Raw genomic sequence first — 17,261 nt, forward strand, 5'->3', positions numbered from 1 at the left:
ACATCAACCTCCAATCTCATGAGACAAGTTAGTCTCAATCGCAGCTTCAACCTGGCAGATCGTCAGACTTTGATGGCGTCCCAGAACCATTCAGTGGCCCTCTGGGCCGTGGTGGCAGCCGCTGTTGTCTTCGTATGCTACAAAATTGCTCGATATGGAATGCGCCCCAAAGATTTCCCACCAGGCAGGTGGCACCAATCTTCCCTTGAACGAGAGAGACTTGGAGACGGTACTGACTGGTCGAAAAGGGCCGAGGACATATCCAGTACTTGGGAACCTGCTTCAGATGCCGATGAAGAACTTTCATCTCGAATTCCAAAAATGGGCGAACAAATGTACATGTCATGACGACGTGATCTACCGATCCCTGCTAAATTCCCATCAGATGGTCCCATCATGTCGTTAAAGCTGGGCGGCCAGGATATGATCCTCCTGAACAGCCCCGAAGTAGTCAAAGATCTCATCGAGAAGCGAAGCAACATCTATTCGGCTCGTCCAGATCTCTACATCCGCGAATTCGGAGACGGCTTGAACATTGCTCTACGAGAGTGTGTGCACACCCTCTCTTTTTATCGTTGGACGAAGGTCGCTAACCCTGCCGCCCGTCCAGCAACGACGAAACATGGCGACGCCAACGCAAGATGTACCACGTCCGTCTCAACGTGAAGACAGCAAACAGCTATCTCCCCTATCAGGTACGAACTGCAAAAAGGACCAGGACTGTGTGGAACACGGACTGAACGATCTGGCTAGATCTTTGAGAGTCTGCAGCTCATGTATGACATGGCAGAGCATCCCGACAACTGGGTAGGCAATCTACAGAGATATACGGCGAGTATCGCCTCCACCGTTCTGTACGGTTGGCGAACGCCCAACGTGTATACGGGATATGTCAAGGGTCTTATCGAGGCAAGTCTCGTGTGTTCTCAGCTCCCCCGTCTGCAGAACGCCAACAGGGATTTCTAGTGGATGGACCAAACGTCAGCAGCGATCAATCTGCAGCCGGTCGACTTTTTCCCTTTCCTTCGTCCATGGTATCGGGTGATGCCGGTCTGGATGAGCTCTTTCAAACGCGCGCTTTTCGATATTCAGAAACTCGAGGATCGGCTTTTCTACCAACTCCTCGAAGGAGCCAAGGAGAAGATCGCCCTCGGGAAGAAATATCCCAGTGATACACCCCTCTCTGACTGCTATCTTGGCGACCAAGAGGCTAAACAAATCTCCAGGTTTCATTCGAGACATGCTCATTGACAAGGACGCCGATCGCCTCTCCGAGAGACAAATTGCACATAACGCAGGGCATGGTTTTGGTGCAGCAACGTAAGCTCACACGCAGGAAGCATGAACTGACCCTTCCACCAGAATCTCTTCTGATATGGTTCGCAGAGACACGACTTGGAATACGTTGCTAGGCTTCGTCAAAGCGATGATCCTTTTCCCCGACGTCCAGAAAAAGGCGCAGGAAGAGATCGACCAGGTCATCGGTGCCGAGTGCATGCCTTCCTGGGAAGACCGGGAACGCCTTCCTTACATTCGTGCCGTGGTGGAAGAGACGCTGAGATGTATGCTGGGCCCCCACTTGACCATTGATAGGGCGGACTCAAATGCTCACCAAGACTTCCAGGGGCTCCGAGTCCGATCAGCGGCGCCGTGCCACATTCGGTTGTCTGTGATGATGTCTACAACGGCATGAAAATCCCCAAAGGTGCCACTGTGATGATGAATGTACGTTGTCATCAAATGCGTTCTCTTTACAGGGTGATTGACCAGGACAAATAGATATGGACCTTGAACCACAACACATACGAAAACTCTCGCACTTTTGATCCGTCGCGTTTCCGTGCGGAGGCGACCCTGAACGAGAGCTACGGCATCAACGCCGACTCGCTCAACCGACCACACTTCACCTTTGGTGCGGGACGGCGAGTGTGTCCTGGATTCCACGTCGCGGAACGGGCCTTATTCCTGGCCATCTCGCGACTACTATGGGGCTTTGAACTGCACCGGAAAGTGGACGCGAACGGGACCCCTCTTCCTATCAACCGTGACGCCGTGACGCCCGGATTCATCGTCAGGCCAGAGGCCTTTGAGTACGTTCCTCCTCAAAGTTCGGTAGTGCTATCTTCGCTGACAATGTGCCAAAACAGATGTGACATCCGACCGCGAGGACCGGAGCGCGTGGCCCTGATCAAGTCGGCGTGGAAGGAGGCCCAGACAAGGCTGGACGCGGATGGCAATTTCAAGGAGGAGTTTTTCCAAAGCATGCTCTCCAAGAAGGAGCGCCAGTCATGAGGCGAGTAGGAGGCTCTACGAGTCATGAAATAGGAAAGATGGCGAAGAAAGGTAGTCTCTTCTTGAGATTCCCGCTGTGTGTCTAGCCCGATGGTGGCAATATCGCAAGAACATAGCAGGTTCGTGGTGGAGGAATTTCGCGTATTCAATCTACTAGATGAACAACGTGGGCTCGAACAGCATTACTTTCCACCTCAATTACTTCATCCCGACGTAACGTATAGCAGAACGTACATTGATTTGGCGTCATAAACAGGCTAGGTCGACAGGTGAATTACAACAAGTTCATAACCGTCCCTCTCCTATTCGCTTGAAAAATGAATACACGGGGCAACTACACATCCAACCCAGAATTTTTATCTCGGAATATTCTGAAACCATTGGCGCGGATCGGCAAAGTCAGCCAGACTACTCTGCCAATCTTCGAACCCGATCTCTGACATGTCCGACGTGACAAACTTTAACAAGGTGTGGGTTAGCTATGCTACCGTTCAAGTCCACGCACAGTGCAGAAGGACGTACCTCGGGTAAAGGGAAGTCTGGACAAGGATCTGAGAATCTCGGCAGCATAACGTCGGCGGTGTTGGGAGGTTGCTGATCCGCGTGCTGGCTGGTCGATTGCCTTCTGGCTCGCTTGACAACTTCCCTAGCGTACACGACGCATTTGCGGGGAAATTTGAAGACGAGCTCAGAGCCGCTGGCGTATTCCATATAGCCAAAGTGGCCAACGATGGCGTCCATCAACGAAATATCCGAATTGGCCGTGGGGAGGGTCGGGTGCTGGATGAGGTGGAGGAACAAATTGATCAGGCCCACGAGTGGAAAGTAGAATGCCAGCCTGCCCGACGGTTAGTTCGATGACCGCGTGGATAGAGGGAAGCCGGAAGTTACTGACCATACGGGCGAACCTGCGGAGACAGTCAAGCCTTGGGTGGCCATGATGATGTCTCTGGCAGCGGAGGCCACGATCTCGGTACTGCGCTGCCGCTGGGCGACCACGCGAGGACTCGAGCTGAGCGCCAATCCGGGTCGGCTCCACGGTTGACAAAAACCTGCATGTATCGCGATGAGCGACCCGCTGTAGATAAACCGGGTGAAGATGATGTGTTGAGGCTGGATGCCCGGTGGTAGATTACTCGCTCGGTAGGGTGGGCTGCTTCGGAAACACGGCGCCAGAGACTCGTACCAGGAGAGCAGCTCCTGATGGAGATCCTGAACCACCGTCAACGTTTCCTCGGGACTCTGCTGCATCGCCTTGACGGTCAATAAACGCTTCAAGATCAGCGACGAGATTTTGGCGTGGTTGACAGTGTTGCGGAAAAATTCGAGATTGAACTGATGGCCGGGAAGCACGACGGTCGGAATGGGGCAGCTGATGTCGTCGTCGTCAATGGCCTGAATGGTATTTAGCTTGACTTACACAGCAGAGCAAGGGGGGAGAGTTTTATTACGCTAGGTCGGCCCGAGCGATATGCCAGGTGTTTGTCGTACATGTAGAGATTCCACCAGATGACGTTCCGAACTGCAACATCTTCCTCTCGGAGCTGCAGGGCCTTGTTCGCCTGGAGATGCAATCCCTTGGACTGTGCCAGGCGGACCGCGTTCGAGAGGAGCATGTATTCCAAAGCCGGGCTTCCGAGTGCTTCGGCGAAGAAAGCCTATCAGGAAAAACAAGAGTCAGGAACTTTGGAACACTAGAACACATGTAGTGGACGGGATTCTTTTACCATGCTTAGTAGCGCCTGGATGGCGGTGATGCCACTGCGCCCATAGATAAGGTCCGTGTGCACCGACAGAGCATTTTCAAAGTACCGCCACGCTTGTGTGCGGGCTTCAAAGAAGGCGGACGGGTAAGCGCCCTCGGACAGCGTGATCCTACAGCCCGCTGCGTAGACCGTATTGCGGAGTGCGTACCAGGCAGCGTCCTGAGCAGGCCCAGAAGGAAGTTTACTTTCGAATTGGGCGCGAAGCTTCTGCTCGAATGCTTGACGATGGATGCATCCGAAAATGGCGTCTAGGCCCTGGTCAAAAAATGCTGTACGCCTATGGTCAACTTCACATTCCATTATCATGTTGCTCCTAAGGGGAAACCCACCTGTCGTCCATTTCCATGCCGTCTGAAAGTCTGGTTCGGGCGTTCTTTCCGATTGCACTGCACGCTCCAGCTTCTCGCTGCGCATCACGTCGGCCGTGAGTCTGAGGGCGAGAGTCCTGAAGTCCGGCGCGCCGATGTGGTGCGAAACCCAATCAACGGCTGGCTCCGAGCAGATTGAAAGATACGAGGAAGGACCTAGGGGTGTTTATGGTCAACAAAGTTCGTTCCCACTGGACCAAGGCAGGAGCTAACCGTGGACTTCGCTGACATCCTGTTGCACTCATTAGCAGGCACATTCTCACCTGAAGTGGATCCGAGTATACAGACCTCGATGCCTATATCAGCACACGACCCTCCGGAAGTTGTGGCAGGAGGCGACACGGGCTCTTGAACCGAAGGATGACTCTCCTCCCCAGGCGGGATTTCTTTGGGGCTGAGGGTTCTCCGGACAGAGTGCTCTGGCTCTCCGTAGGGTGGCGGCTGCGTCGCCTCTGACGGTGCTCGAAGATTGGTGGATATACAGAGTGCAGAGGAGTAAGTGTCGTCGACAGTGGACAAGACTGCATCAGCCCATGGCTCAAAGGCATTCGTATCCACCTGGGGCATATTCCCGGTGGGCTGCAAAGGGCCAGCCGATGATATAGAGCCTGCTCGAGGACTCTGAAACTGGGTTGTTGCAGCTCCAGCAGAAGGTGTAGGGGCGGCCACAAGGATGGTGTCCTCTTTATTCGCATTCGAGATTTGAGGTCCAGGTGCTGACATCACAGCGGCGGCCTCAGGCTGGGGTGGGATTTGCGAACTCTGGAGGAGTGCCTCCAGGCGCGCAAATCGTTCATCCAGCGCCCTATCCCGATCCTTACGCTTTCGTGTCCTCTGTTGTGCTGGGGGGAACCAGCACTCCTCGTTGTGATCCTGCGTTACAGTCACTCAGCTGGTCCCTCAAGACGTTGCCTTGTCTATATATATATACCAAACAATTTCCACATGGTTTCACGCCGCTGCCTGTGAGAGCGAATGACCGAATCAGCACGCGAGCAACAATACTTTTGCGGATGGAGATGGAAGCTCACATCTGGCCTTTTTGATGCGGCAGTGATTACAAGCAAGTGTGCACTTGGGAGCCTGTCTCGGTCCTGCCATCTGGAATCGTGGCGTGTTGAGTTGCGACAGAAAATGGACGACGGGGATCTACGATAGAAAGTGACAATGATGAGACACAGTGATAGCTCCGCTCATACGAACGTAGTGTCGCCCAGCGAGAGAGCTTTTTCCTGCGAATTATGGGATGGGGGAGGGAGGGTTTTGTGGGGTTTGCGGGGTTGTCCAGGACGCCGTGTCCGGGGAGCATGACCCACTGTTTACACCTTCGATCTATGCCTCGCGTTGGATGGTGCATCGTTCTACGGTCACCCCAGGGCCAATAGAGTCTTGATGGCGAGGGTTCCAGCTATTGAAAGGAGGATCGAGGTGTTGCTAATGCAGCTCGTTCGACTCGTGCATGTCCTCGTCGATCCTTGACTGAAAAGGTTCGCATTAAAATCAATGCTTTAGGCCGAAATGCCCGGCCAACACATCCTTGCAACGAACTTGACCAAAATTTCACAAGGTACATCACCTCAATCTCTCATCTTTGATAGCTCGAGGATTTCGATCATGCATCTCCTCTCCCAGCTCAAGGGAATCACCTGCACAACATTGTGAACAGGATACTCTCTTTGAGGTGTGCCCCTGGTAGAATCACAAGTGACAGCGTTTTCCAACTTGGGCCCATGCTTTGCCCAGTCCGGGCTCCGGAACAGACAACGAAACTTGGTTCCGGCTTCCGGACAAAAGGGGAAAAATCCAGCTTCGCCGAGCTCACCCCGGGTTATAGGAAGCACAGCCTCCGATTGGCTGCAACATTGTCCGCCAACTCTGTTTAAGCACTATCTGCCATTGTCGGATAATGGTGGGGATCGTACGATCAGGCACCACTGAGCACCGGCGAAAGTACACGACTTCTTGTAAATGGAACTTGTAAATGACGAAGTATACATGTGCCTCGAGATAAGCCTATTACCAATCAGGGGCCACACAATTGTCTCGAACCAGCAGGGTCCAGTCAAAGGTAGGCACGGGGGAGCTCGGCATTATTGGGACGTCCCGCCGTCTCTCTGGCGCACCTGATTTAGTACAAGCCTTAATGAACTATCTTACAACTGCACGGTACCACGGTGCGGTACCGCCACAGATCAATCGGTCGACTCATAACCGTGTTCCCGTCGCTATCGATGCCAAATCTTCACGCCCAAGGGCTGAGCGGATCATGTCGGCGACTTTCGTCAGGAGGACAGTCTCGACAGCTTGCGCGCGTTGTAACAGGTCAATTCGCCCCATCATACCTTGTAACTGGTTGATTTCCTCACTGATGCCGGTCTGAGCGCTGTTGGTGAGAGCGTCAATCATATTCTGAATGACCTTGGTGACGTACTGCACTCCTTCAGACCGAGTGTTCATCGCATGAAGGAGCCGCATGAGATTTCCGAATCGTCGAATGTCACTCGATGTGTACTCTGTAAGCTTGCTATGCATGCGCATCAGATGGACTGCAACGGGCAGCATGATCCAGGCGGGCCTAGCTTCGGTATCAGCCATGAGAAATCCCAACTGTGATCATTGGCCCACACATACAGAACAATGGGGATGTCCTCGGTCTTTGCTATCTTGAGGAGCTCGCCAGCCTGAATTGAAACAGCCTCGGAGACTTCCTTCAAGCTGCTCAAGGCGTATTTGTGTAAAAGCCGCGAGATAGGTCTGCTGGTATGCGAAGAGCGGATCAAGGATTCGTAAAGTGAGGCTTTGGTGGACCTGGCAAGATTGTCAGCCATCCTCTCTGACCGGGATGTCGTTCGCTTACATGTAGATGATTCGAGGAATCAGGAGCTGGACTTTGGACAAGCGCGACAGGCTGTCTTGGTCGATGGCAGATAGAGTGGTCTCATAGTATTCCGCCCACGTCTGGAGGTGGAACTCGAGCTCCGTCACCTGCCTCAGGTGCTCATTGTCCAGTTTTTGTCTCTCCCGCAGTGAACTTGCGCTGTCGAGGCGGCCGACGTTGCTCTGTAGAGCCAGTATCTCGCACATGATGTTTGACAGCATACATATGGCAACAAAGATCTGATCCACGTCCTTTTTTGGGTGGCATTTCGACCGAGGTAACGCTGGATTGCGCTCGCAAGCCCAGAATTCGGGGAGTTTCCCCGGTGCGATCCTTCTCAACTTGTTGGGTCGGCAGAGTGCGAATGCGAGGACACGGTTCCGAACGACACAGCACCACCATGTCCGGACGTCGTGACAATCGGTGCTACTGTATAGGCGTCCCAGGATTGCATGGCGGAAGGCTTCGTCGATCCAGAAGCTGTTTACCTCTCTAGAGTTGTTGTACGGACTCCAGTGGCTCAGAAGCAAGGCTGTCTGTGTCAGTGCCACGTGGCCTTCTTTGGTGAGAGTTGCTGTCTGATACAGACTGAGCGTGTACTCGAACAAGACCTTTTGTGCTTGTGGTACCGTCCCCAGACCCGAGACTTGCCTCTCCTCGTCGCTCAGGTGCGGGAAAGTGACAAAAAGGACGGCTTGCAGAACCAGCGACTTCAGGGAACCATCGTCAGGAACGTCATATCTGGTCTGATACCACCGGTAAAACTCGGCTGCATTCATGGCGGGGCATAAGATGTACACACTCGTCATGAACAGCTGAACCAACTTGTCTTGCAGTTCGAGGGACAAATACGGGGAATCAATCTGTCTGCTATGCCCCATTTTGCAAGCGTTTCCAACATCTGGAGGCAACCTCCACTCCCGAGGAGGTTTCTGATGCATTGGCGGCATAGAGCTTTGTTCGATCAAGCCAAGCGACTCTCCTACTACATCCATTCCGCCTGGCGATGGTTAGTTGTGCATTGGGAACGAAACCGCACGAATCCGGGGCTCACATGAAGAAAGTAACATGCTTTCCACCTCACCGAACGAGTTCAACTGCGGTGCTGCGGGTGGGCTGGATTGCTCCAGTACAAGTTGCTGGTACTCGTAGGGATTAAAGGTGTCCATTGCCCATGAGGTGGGAGAAGCAGTGCCAGCATCGAGGTCCAGACTGATAAAATCCCAGATTGGATCTTCATTGGCGGCGGTTGGGTGCTCTGGGGTCAAGTCGCATGCGTGTTGAGACATTTGGCCCTGGCTTCAAAAGCCAAGTACACCTTCGGGGCGACAGGCAAAGCCAGCGAAGGTCGTGCTGTTCTTGTTTCGGCACCTTTCAAGCACCAACGTGAGCAGGGTGAACTTGCACTTTGGGGCGTTCTTTTATGTGTTGGTCAGGGCTGCAACGTGATTAATTGCCTTGATTGCAGTGTCATCGGCTATATCCGGAGGTATAGCCGTAGACAAAGAACTTTGGAAGCGTCAGTCGATCGCTCTAGCCCCCATCTACAAATCTCTTCCCCATCGACAATCCTTTTTGAATGCTGTCAGCCTGAACAACAACGAGCGGCCGAATGATTTATACTGCCATGAATATTTGGCCAACAGTTGCTGGTGGCAATGGCCCATTGAACCCCTTCCAACACATTCTCGCAGGGATCATTGCGGATATCCTCGGCCCGCGCAAGCCCTAGGCGATTGCTTCCCAAATTGGCAAAGTATTTCGGAACACCGGAGACCGGCAATCTGTCTCCGGTATTCCGAACCATGTGCCGAGACCCACCAGAGTCGCTGAGTATGGCTAGCTTGCTGCCAGCACCAATGAGCAAAAGAGTTTGGCGTTTCCTCGAAGCCTCATCAGTATCGATTTTGGTGGACGGCCACTAGTTGTTCGCACATATCACCTATCCAAGCAGCATTGCTATAGCCAGCACCCAAAGCTTACCTGTCTGTCGCACTTTCCGCCACATCTTCCTCCCGCGAAGTATGTCTGAGCGGCACGCTCCTCGGCTGGTCTGGACGCCCCAGCATCTGGGCTCGACTCAAACAGATCGCTTCCTTCAGTTGGTCAACCACCGACATGACTTGCAGTTACGGAAGTACAGCGAATTGCACGCGTACTCGGTCAATCCTCGGACGGCATCCGATTTCTGGGTAGACTTGTTCGTTTTCTTGAATATCAAAGCAAACACTGAGCCATTGCTCGGATATGTGCGAGCGGTAAGTTGAGCAAGAATCGGGTTTCCATGGCCTTGGGGCCGAGTAAGATGTCGCTGACCTCGACTCGCTTCTTCAGGACGCTCAGAGCATGTTTCCTCCTCCCTCGTTCTTTCCTCAAATCAAACTGAACTTTGCCGAGAATCTTTTGACTGGCAAGTCGGAGAGCGAGATAGCAATTCACGCCTGCAATGAGGGCGGCGTCAATTTGCGGTCAATCACCTGGGGAGAGCTGATATCGCAAGTGCGGCAGGCTGCAGATGCCATGGTATCATTTGGAATTGGGCAGGGAGATCGGGTCGCCGCTGTCATCTCGAACAGGCCTGAAACCATGGTCTTGTGTCTCGCGGCACTGTCACTCGGTGCTATTTGGTCTACTTCTTCCCCCGACATGGGCGAACAGGGCATATTGGATCGGCTGTTCCAGATACGTCCGAAACTAGTCTTTGGAGAGACGGCGGTTCTCTACAATGGCCAGATGAGGGATCTCAGAACCAAGCATCGAAATTGCGCCGAACGGCTCGCAAAACATGCGGAATTTCAAGGATACTTCTTGCTCGAAACAGAAGGCTTTGGGTTCCAAGGACATGCTCAGAACGTGAAGATTGCTCCCTGGTCAAGTTTCATTGGTCAGAGCACGGGACGGGGATTGACATTTGCTCAACTGCCCTTTTCTCATCCTGGTTTCATTGTGTATTCGTCGGGTACAGTAAGGCTGACACCCGTCCATCCCTCTTACCTGGTTAGAGGAGACTGATATTCCGTTGCAGACAGGGCCACCGAAGTGCATTGTACACAGTGCTGCTGTATGACTACCCACCCTCTGCACACCATGACACGCGCCGACTGACCGCCACAGGGACTGCTGCTTCAAGTCAAAAAGGACAGCATACTAGGCTTTGACGTCCAAGATGGAGATGTGCTGCTCCAATATACCACAGTAAGCCCCTCTCTCCGCGTGAAACAAGGCAGTGTGGCCTCACCACAGAGATAGACAGGATGGATCATGTGGGCTATGGTCCTTTGTGGACTCGCCTACGGCGGACAAGTTGTGGTATACGATGGCTCGCCGCTGAAGCCGGACAAATTGGTCCTCCTTCGCCTCATTGAGAAGCTCAGGTCTGCATTTGAGAGTCCAATGGTGTGTATGAACAAGTCCTGACTGGCTTCATAGGGTCACATTATTTGGAACGTCGGCACGCTTTCTATCTGATCTAAAAGCAACCGACACCCGCCCACGTGAGTAGAACTGAGCAAACTCATGATAGAACAAGGCTTTGCTGAGCTATATGTACAGGGGACACCTTGGACCTATCTTCACTTCGGACGGTGACATCTACCGGCAGTACGCTGCCTGCCGATGTCTGCGAATGGTTCTACGAGAAGGGCTTCCCCAAACACATTCACCTCGCATCAACCTGCGGAGGTACTGATCTTGCCTGTTCTTGTATGGTGGCCTCTCCTTCTCTTTGATGGGGCATCGACTGACTGTGATGCTAGTGGTGAGCGGCAACCCGGCATTACCTGTTTACTCGGGTGAAATTCAATGCGAGAGTCTAGGGATGGCAGTCGACATAGCCGACGTGAGCAACGAGACCTTTGTCTCGGTCAAAACAAAAGGAGAACCAGGGGAGTTGGTGTGCACCATGCCGTTTCCAAGCCAACCTACAGTTTTCTGGGGCGAGGACGGCGCCAAAAAGTATCAAGATTCGTACTTCAAGCGCTTCGGTAGGGGGGTATGGAACCAAGGAGACTTTGTGCAAATGAACACGGACACCGGAGGATACGTGATGTTGGGAAGATCGTGAGTTATTCCACTATTCCTCTGGCCCCCTCCGTTCCTTGGTTGACATTCTTTTCAAGTGATGGTGTGCTCAACCCTTCCGGGGTTCGATTTGGCTCGGCCGAGATCTACAACGTTGTCGAAAAGTTCCCCGAGATCGAGGACAGCATCTGTGTCGGGCAGAGACGTGCGACTGACAAAGATGAGAGCGTCATCCTCTTCGTCAAGATGAAGGGCAACGCCATCTTACAAGACGAGCTCAAGGAGAGGCTGCGACAAGCCATCCGGTCGGCACATTCACCCAGACACGTTCCAAAGTATATCTTTCAAACCCCAGAGATCCCCTACACCATCAATGGCAAAAAGATTGAGATTGCCGTGAAGCAAATCATTTCCGGGAGGCGGGTGACTCCTTCTGGAACGGTGGCCAACCCAGAGTGCTTCAAGTTCTACGAGAGATTCGTCCGCATCGAGGACACGGTGCAGAAGCACGACGGTGCAAGACCCAAGCTCTAAACTCTAACCGGGCGAAGCGTCAGAAAGGGCGAAATAGATCTATATTACTTGCGTCTTGTGCCTGGTGTGGCGCAATCGAGGGCCTCTTGGGAGTGAAGAGTTTGTGCGGCAGAAGATGGCATTAATTTTGTAATACGGCACATGGGAGCCACGAGGACGAGTGTCTGAGCTCACCAATCGATCAATCTCAGCATACAAAGCACCTGATTGTAGCTCGCAGGCCCGCGCGCCCTGATCCCGCGGACAAACTAACCACCAGCGTAAAGTGGGACCGGAGGATCGTTTCCTCTTGTTCCGGCAAGGCTGGCTCTGAGACCCATTCGCTCTCGACTGAAACTCCACGTTCGTTGTCAAATGCATTCGACGCACAGACTCTGTTACCAAGATATAGCCCCATTCCACCGTCTCTTTCGTCTCCTTGAGAGGGCCATAAAGTTCACCGACCTACTTCTGTTTGCACTCCTGACTAAACTAACCTCTGTAGATTGTCGATCGGTCTTCAAGATGGCAAGTGTCACCAACGGGCAAACAGCCAAGGGCAAGCTCGATGGCACCAAGTTCATCATCATTGGGGCTGGCTTCGGTGGTCTCGCCTCGGCGATTGAATTGAAGAAGCGCGGTGCAGAAGTGAAGGTGTTTGAGTCGTACCCCGACATGAAGAAGCAAGGTCAGTTTCTCGTCGAGGTTGCACTGAGCCTGGAAAGCTGAGTACCGCGCGCGCGTCGTATAGGAGATGTCATCATGATCGGTTCCAATGCCACCTGCATCATGAAGCACTGGGGCTCGGTGCTGGACGAGCTTCTGCCCATCTCGTCCCAGCCTCCGGTCATGTACATCCAGGACAAAGCCGGAAAGGCGCTTCTCAACCAAAACTTGCCTGCCGAGTTCGGGGGACATCCCAACCTCTACACGAACCGGGGCCGGGCGCAAATCTTGATGTACGAGTATGCTGTCTCTCTGGGCGTCGACATCTCCTTTGGGACACCCGTCACCGAGGTATTCGAGGACGACAATTCGGCGGGTGTGGTGGCGGGCTCTAACCGATACACCGCCGACGCTGTCATCGCTGCCGACGGAGTTCACAGCAAGACTCGCAATTTTATCACCGGTCGGACGGAAAGACCCAAGAAGAGCGGTTTCGCCGTCTACCGCTCCTGGTTCCCACTAGGTAATCTGAAGAACGATCCCGTCACCGCGCCTATTGCCGAGTCGCCGGACTCCTTGTTCAAAATCTGGATTGCAGAAGACACACACGCGATCCTAACGACAAACGTCAAATTACAAGCGGCGACATGCTTTGTCACTCACAAGGTGAGATAGTGCCGTCTCCGGCTCGGGGTCTCCGGTAAGACGTAGGCTAAATCTTTGACGTACTAGGACAAATCAGACATCAAAGAAGACTGGAATCTTCCCGGCGACAGGAAAGACATGGAAAAGTGTGTCGAGGGATGGGACCCGCTGTTGATCAAGATCATCCAGCAGATCCCGCCCGAGTGCCTGATCGACTTCAAGCTGCTCTGGCGAGATCCCGTCCGACAATGGGTCTCTCCCAAAGGCCGCATCTGTCTTGTCGGTGACGCGGCTCATCCTCACCTGGCTACTTCAGGCACGGGAGGAGCCCAGGCCATAGAAGACGGAGCAACACTGGGCGTGCTCCTCGAGAAGTTGGACGGGAAGGACATACCTCTCGCTTTCAAGGCGTACGAGAAACTCCGGTAAGATAAGATGGCTCTTATCCCCCCACAGCGCAAGATGAAAGACCTAACCATTTCCGTGAACAAACTAGATACGAGCGGACCAGCCTGACACAGCGAATGGGCTGGGAAACACGACACGCATGGCACCAGACAGACTGGGAGTTGGTGGCCAAGAATCCCCAGGCCCTCTCGCTACCACAACCCGAGTGGCTGAACGGAGTCGACGCGGCCAAATACGCCGACGAGAGATTCGACGAGGTCATCGCACATCTTCAGTCTGGGGCGCCGTTCGTCTCGAAGAATATCCCCGAAGGCCACGTCCATAAGGACTGGACGATTGAGCAGATGTTAGCTTACGAGGGAAAGAAAGTCGACGAGAACTTTTACCAGACACGATAGTATACGATAAATGGATGAGGGTTGGGAAATTCAGATTGAACTGTTCAGGGCAAGTCTTGGGCATGCAGAGTCGTCAAGACAGAGATTTAATTACTCATGTGCGCCACTTCTGTTACCTTGTCGAGTTCATCTATGCATTCAACCCTTCATTTAGTTCAATATATAGTTCAGAGGACATGTATGAACTGAAGCAGTAAAGTGAGGCTCTCGTGTGTCCATGAGAAACCGTGTATTTCATATTATTGCAACTATACTATTCATTCCCGATACGCATCCGATTTTGCTTCTCCTGCCAAGGTCCTCGTTATGGTGTTATCCGCATAGCACCATATCAGCATGCCTTTTCCTTCAGTACGGATCAACATGGATACATGGAATCCAACCCGCTCCCTGGAATCATGTACGACGGGAGATGCCCCTTTGACGTTCCAATCACGCCCAACCAGTTCAGCGGAAGATGGTAGACCGCCACCGTGGCAAAGGCACAGAATCCAATGACGGCAAAGGTGCGCACGGCATCCTGCAACGCGGGGGGCCATCTCTCATACCCCTTTTCCACCGGCGACAGTCCATTCGGATCCTTGAGAGCCAGGAGTCGCATCTGCGTGTAGAGGGAGCCGAGACTCGCGACGAGGATGGACTCGTAAATGGGGAACTGCTCGGTCTGTCCGGCCCAGAGGGTCAACGGCGCGTACGTTTTGGGATAGCCGTAGCCGTGCGTGGTCCGGATGATGATGTTCTCGACGACAAAGTCGAAGACGAACTCGCCCAGCCAGATGATGACCACGAGCGTCATGTTGGAGATGGATGGCCAGCGACGCTTGAGGGGTCTGATGGCCGCGCAGGCCACCAGGGCGACACCCGCGCAGAAGTAGACGTACATCGGAGGCCCCCAGAGGAGGCTCTCGGCGTAGTTGTGAGGGCCGCCCTCGCGGTGGAAGGGGAGGAAGCGCGTCCAGACACCCAGGTTGACGTTGTGCGCGTTCCACGAGAAGATGTATTGCTGGCAATTGAGAAAGCCGTCCGCGACCCATGCGACCATCCCGCCGATGACGAATTTGCCGTCGAGAGTCAGGCGACGTGTCCGAGTCCCGTCTGGTCCGAGACGAGCGACCCGGAGGGGACTGAAGACGCAGAACCAGAAGAATCCGATGAGCACAGCGAGGCTCAATGCCTCCACCAGACGGAGACAGACGAGTCTCCATGTCGCGAGCTCGTCGTCGCCGGCGATCAAGGGTGCAGGCCGGAAGTCATCCGAGGCGAACCAGCGGATGAATGCCTGAACGCCCATGATTGTCCATGCTAGACCAAAGACAGCGAAGCCCGTGGCATAGCCGCCCGAGTCGGATAGAGTATCGGCCCCACGGTCCTTGGATGTTGCCAGGAGCCGAGTCTCCTCCCCGGTGCCATAGTTCTGTTCAAGGTCGCCGTTGGAAGGCATGGTGAGATTGCTTCTGGAAGATGTTGAGATCTCGTCGGGTTCTAGGACACACAAATATCGTTGAGGTTCACATTGACAGCCGTACCCTGTCACGGACAAGTTCTCACAGGGTTTTATATGACACATTGCCCCGTCCCGTCCTCGGACCCGGGATCCGGGGGACGAATGGGAATCCAGTGGCGCCCAATCCCAAGCAGGCCAGGTCCGTCCCGTTCCCCGGTCAAATCAGACTCTTTCTCGGGCTGTTTCCTGATTATAAATCCACTTCGAGCCTTCCGGAGAAAGAGGGGACCCCAGGTTTGTGGAGGCCTCGCTCCTAGAGCTATGCTAATTCGTTCGGGGATTCCTAATGGTGCGGACGAATGTATCCTGTAAGTGAAAAACGTACAGACTATACAAGCTCTGTCACAAAGGCGGCAGCCGGACAGCTATCAGCAACAGGTCATTGACACGTCTAATGGATTTGAAGGTGCAGTGAAAGGTCCAAGTAACTTTGTTTTGTTCTCTCCCTTTTCTATGTGGACAGACGCAGAGGTGTTGGTATTTTGCCTTTCTCCATTGGGTACCAACAGTCTTGATCGATCCTCAAATAGACGACTCCGTTACTCTTCGGTGTAGCAAGACGCCACATTCACTCTCTGGTCTTTCTTCCAATGAACTGGTGGAACATCCGGGGCTTTGAAACCAGGTTTCGCCTCGACGACCATGGGCACAGACTGAAGCAGCGTGACACCGAAAGCATGGTAGCCAGGTGGCATAGGCTCGCCCTCGACGTGTTTCGCATCGCTAGCAAAAGAAGCCTTGAGGTCTAGGACGGTGCGCGATGAAGGTCGTCCTTCGATAGTCAGGATCCACTCAGTCTCGGACTTGACGTGTGCTGGCTTCATGATCGGACTTTGATACCAGCCGATCAAGATGCTGATGAAGGGCTTGTCATTCACGTATCCGATCGACTCGTAGGAAACGATTCCTGTCTGGCCTTTCTTAATGGTCATTGCGGGCCGCATAATATCTTCTGGCGCCGGGGCACACTTGCTCGTGGCTTCTATCCTGTCGATCTTGACGCCGAGCTCATAGGCAATGTGCTCGATCATCTGGAACCAAAAGTGCTTCTGGTACCAAATGGCAGAGCCATTCTCGTCCTGTACCTTTTGAGGGTCACTCCCCAGACCAATCACCTGGAGATTACCGGTGTTGGTCTGATCTTCACAGTCAAAATACTCCTCAATCTTGATCCTTTGGACATCGTTAGATAGGCCGGTTAGGAGTATAGCGAGGCGCTGTGTGATGAAGTCAGGATTGAGACCGCCACCGTAGAAAGTGGCCTGGCCTTTGAGAGCTGCTGCCTTGATCGTTTCCGCAAATTCTTTCGACCGTGCGGGAAGGTAACTGTACGGATGACAAGTGACCACGTTTTTTCCAGCCTCAAGGAGCTTCTTGAAGTCCTCCAATGTGTTGATGAATGGGGCGTCGAGCGCCGTATGGACAACCGCATCGCACGGTATGGCCAAAAACTTATCCAGATCGCGAGTGGCCTTCACTCCCAATTCCGCAATCCCAGCAAGGGTACCGATGTCGACACCGTCTTTCTTTTCCTGGAAGACAAGAGCCCCTACGATCTGAAACTCGGGAAGCCTCGCTGCCTCTCGGATCACGACACATCCGACGTCCCCAGGACCGAAAATGGCAATCTTATAAGGATCAGATCGATTCGGCATGGTGGTGGTGTAAGGTGAATATACCGTATACACGGGTCGAAACTACTGTCGTGTGAGCCTCATGTTATCAAGACCCTTTAGGCACTATTAAGTTCTCCCGTTCCTTACCGGCCTACATCGGGCATCAAGATTTCTGTGGTTGCTCGCC

The 17,261-nt window shown here is 53.4% G+C and overlaps 7 protein-coding genes across 7 annotated transcripts; 3 read left to right on the forward strand and 4 right to left on the reverse strand.

Moving 5' to 3' along the window:
- Window positions 1–396: 396 nt before the first annotated feature.
- On the forward strand, window positions 397–2,292 carry AYO21_10543 (hypothetical protein; the record flags this gene model as incomplete). The annotated part of the gene is made up of 9 exons (XM_022660458.1): window positions 397–548; window positions 611–695; window positions 754–918; window positions 967–1,168; window positions 1,227–1,320; window positions 1,387–1,562; window positions 1,625–1,725; window positions 1,780–2,090; window positions 2,148–2,292. The coding sequence occupies 9 exons, from the start codon at window positions 397–399 to the stop codon at window positions 2,290–2,292; spliced, it is 1,431 nt and encodes a 476-aa protein (XP_022507224.1).
- A 356-nt stretch (window positions 2,293–2,648) lies between these two features.
- Window positions 2,649–5,149, reverse strand: AYO21_10544 (hypothetical protein; the record flags this gene model as incomplete). The annotated part of the gene is made up of 8 exons (XM_022660459.1): window positions 2,649–2,750; window positions 2,815–3,130; window positions 3,188–3,687; window positions 3,744–3,950; window positions 4,020–4,327; window positions 4,388–4,582; window positions 4,640–4,658; window positions 4,715–5,149. 8 exons carry the CDS (start codon window positions 5,147–5,149, stop codon window positions 2,649–2,651), a joined length of 2,082 nt encoding a protein of 693 aa, XP_022507225.1.
- Window positions 5,150–6,631: 1,482 nt separating this feature from the next.
- AYO21_10545 (hypothetical protein) lies at window positions 6,632–8,593 on the reverse strand (the record flags this gene model as incomplete). The annotated part of the gene is made up of 4 exons (XM_022660460.1): window positions 6,632–7,001; window positions 7,058–7,234; window positions 7,284–8,304; window positions 8,359–8,593. 4 exons carry the CDS (start codon window positions 8,591–8,593, stop codon window positions 6,632–6,634), a joined length of 1,803 nt encoding a protein of 600 aa, XP_022507226.1.
- A 735-nt stretch (window positions 8,594–9,328) lies between these two features.
- Window positions 9,329–11,858, forward strand: AYO21_10546 (acetoacetate-CoA ligase; the record flags this gene model as incomplete). The annotated part of the gene is made up of 9 exons (XM_022660461.1): window positions 9,329–9,562; window positions 9,639–10,268; window positions 10,330–10,365; window positions 10,419–10,499; window positions 10,554–10,678; window positions 10,734–10,798; window positions 10,857–10,985; window positions 11,060–11,363; window positions 11,423–11,858. The coding sequence occupies 9 exons, from the start codon at window positions 9,329–9,331 to the stop codon at window positions 11,856–11,858; spliced, it is 2,040 nt and encodes a 679-aa protein (XP_022507227.1).
- Window positions 11,859–12,362: 504 nt separating this feature from the next.
- On the forward strand, window positions 12,363–13,954 carry AYO21_10547 (hypothetical protein; the record flags this gene model as incomplete). The annotated part of the gene is made up of 4 exons (XM_022660462.1): window positions 12,363–12,525; window positions 12,589–13,169; window positions 13,236–13,573; window positions 13,660–13,954. 4 exons carry the CDS (start codon window positions 12,363–12,365, stop codon window positions 13,952–13,954), a joined length of 1,377 nt encoding a protein of 458 aa, XP_022507228.1.
- Window positions 13,955–14,312: 358 nt separating this feature from the next.
- On the reverse strand, window positions 14,313–15,395 carry AYO21_10548 (hypothetical protein; the record flags this gene model as incomplete). Its single annotated transcript, XM_022660463.1, has 1 exon — window positions 14,313–15,395. One exon carries the CDS (start codon window positions 15,393–15,395, stop codon window positions 14,313–14,315), a length of 1,083 nt encoding a protein of 360 aa, XP_022507229.1.
- Window positions 15,396–15,997: 602 nt separating this feature from the next.
- AYO21_10549 (hypothetical protein) lies at window positions 15,998–17,113 on the reverse strand (the record flags this gene model as incomplete). Its single annotated transcript, XM_022660464.1, has 1 exon — window positions 15,998–17,113. One exon carries the CDS (start codon window positions 17,111–17,113, stop codon window positions 15,998–16,000), a length of 1,116 nt encoding a protein of 371 aa, XP_022507230.1.
- Window positions 17,114–17,261: the final 148 nt, after the last annotated feature.

This window comes from Fonsecaea monophora, assembly GCF_001642475.1.
Source record: "Fonsecaea monophora strain CBS 269.37 chromosome Unknown Scaff123, whole genome shotgun sequence".
Lineage (NCBI taxonomy): Eukaryota > Fungi > Ascomycota > Eurotiomycetes > Chaetothyriales > Herpotrichiellaceae > Fonsecaea > Fonsecaea monophora.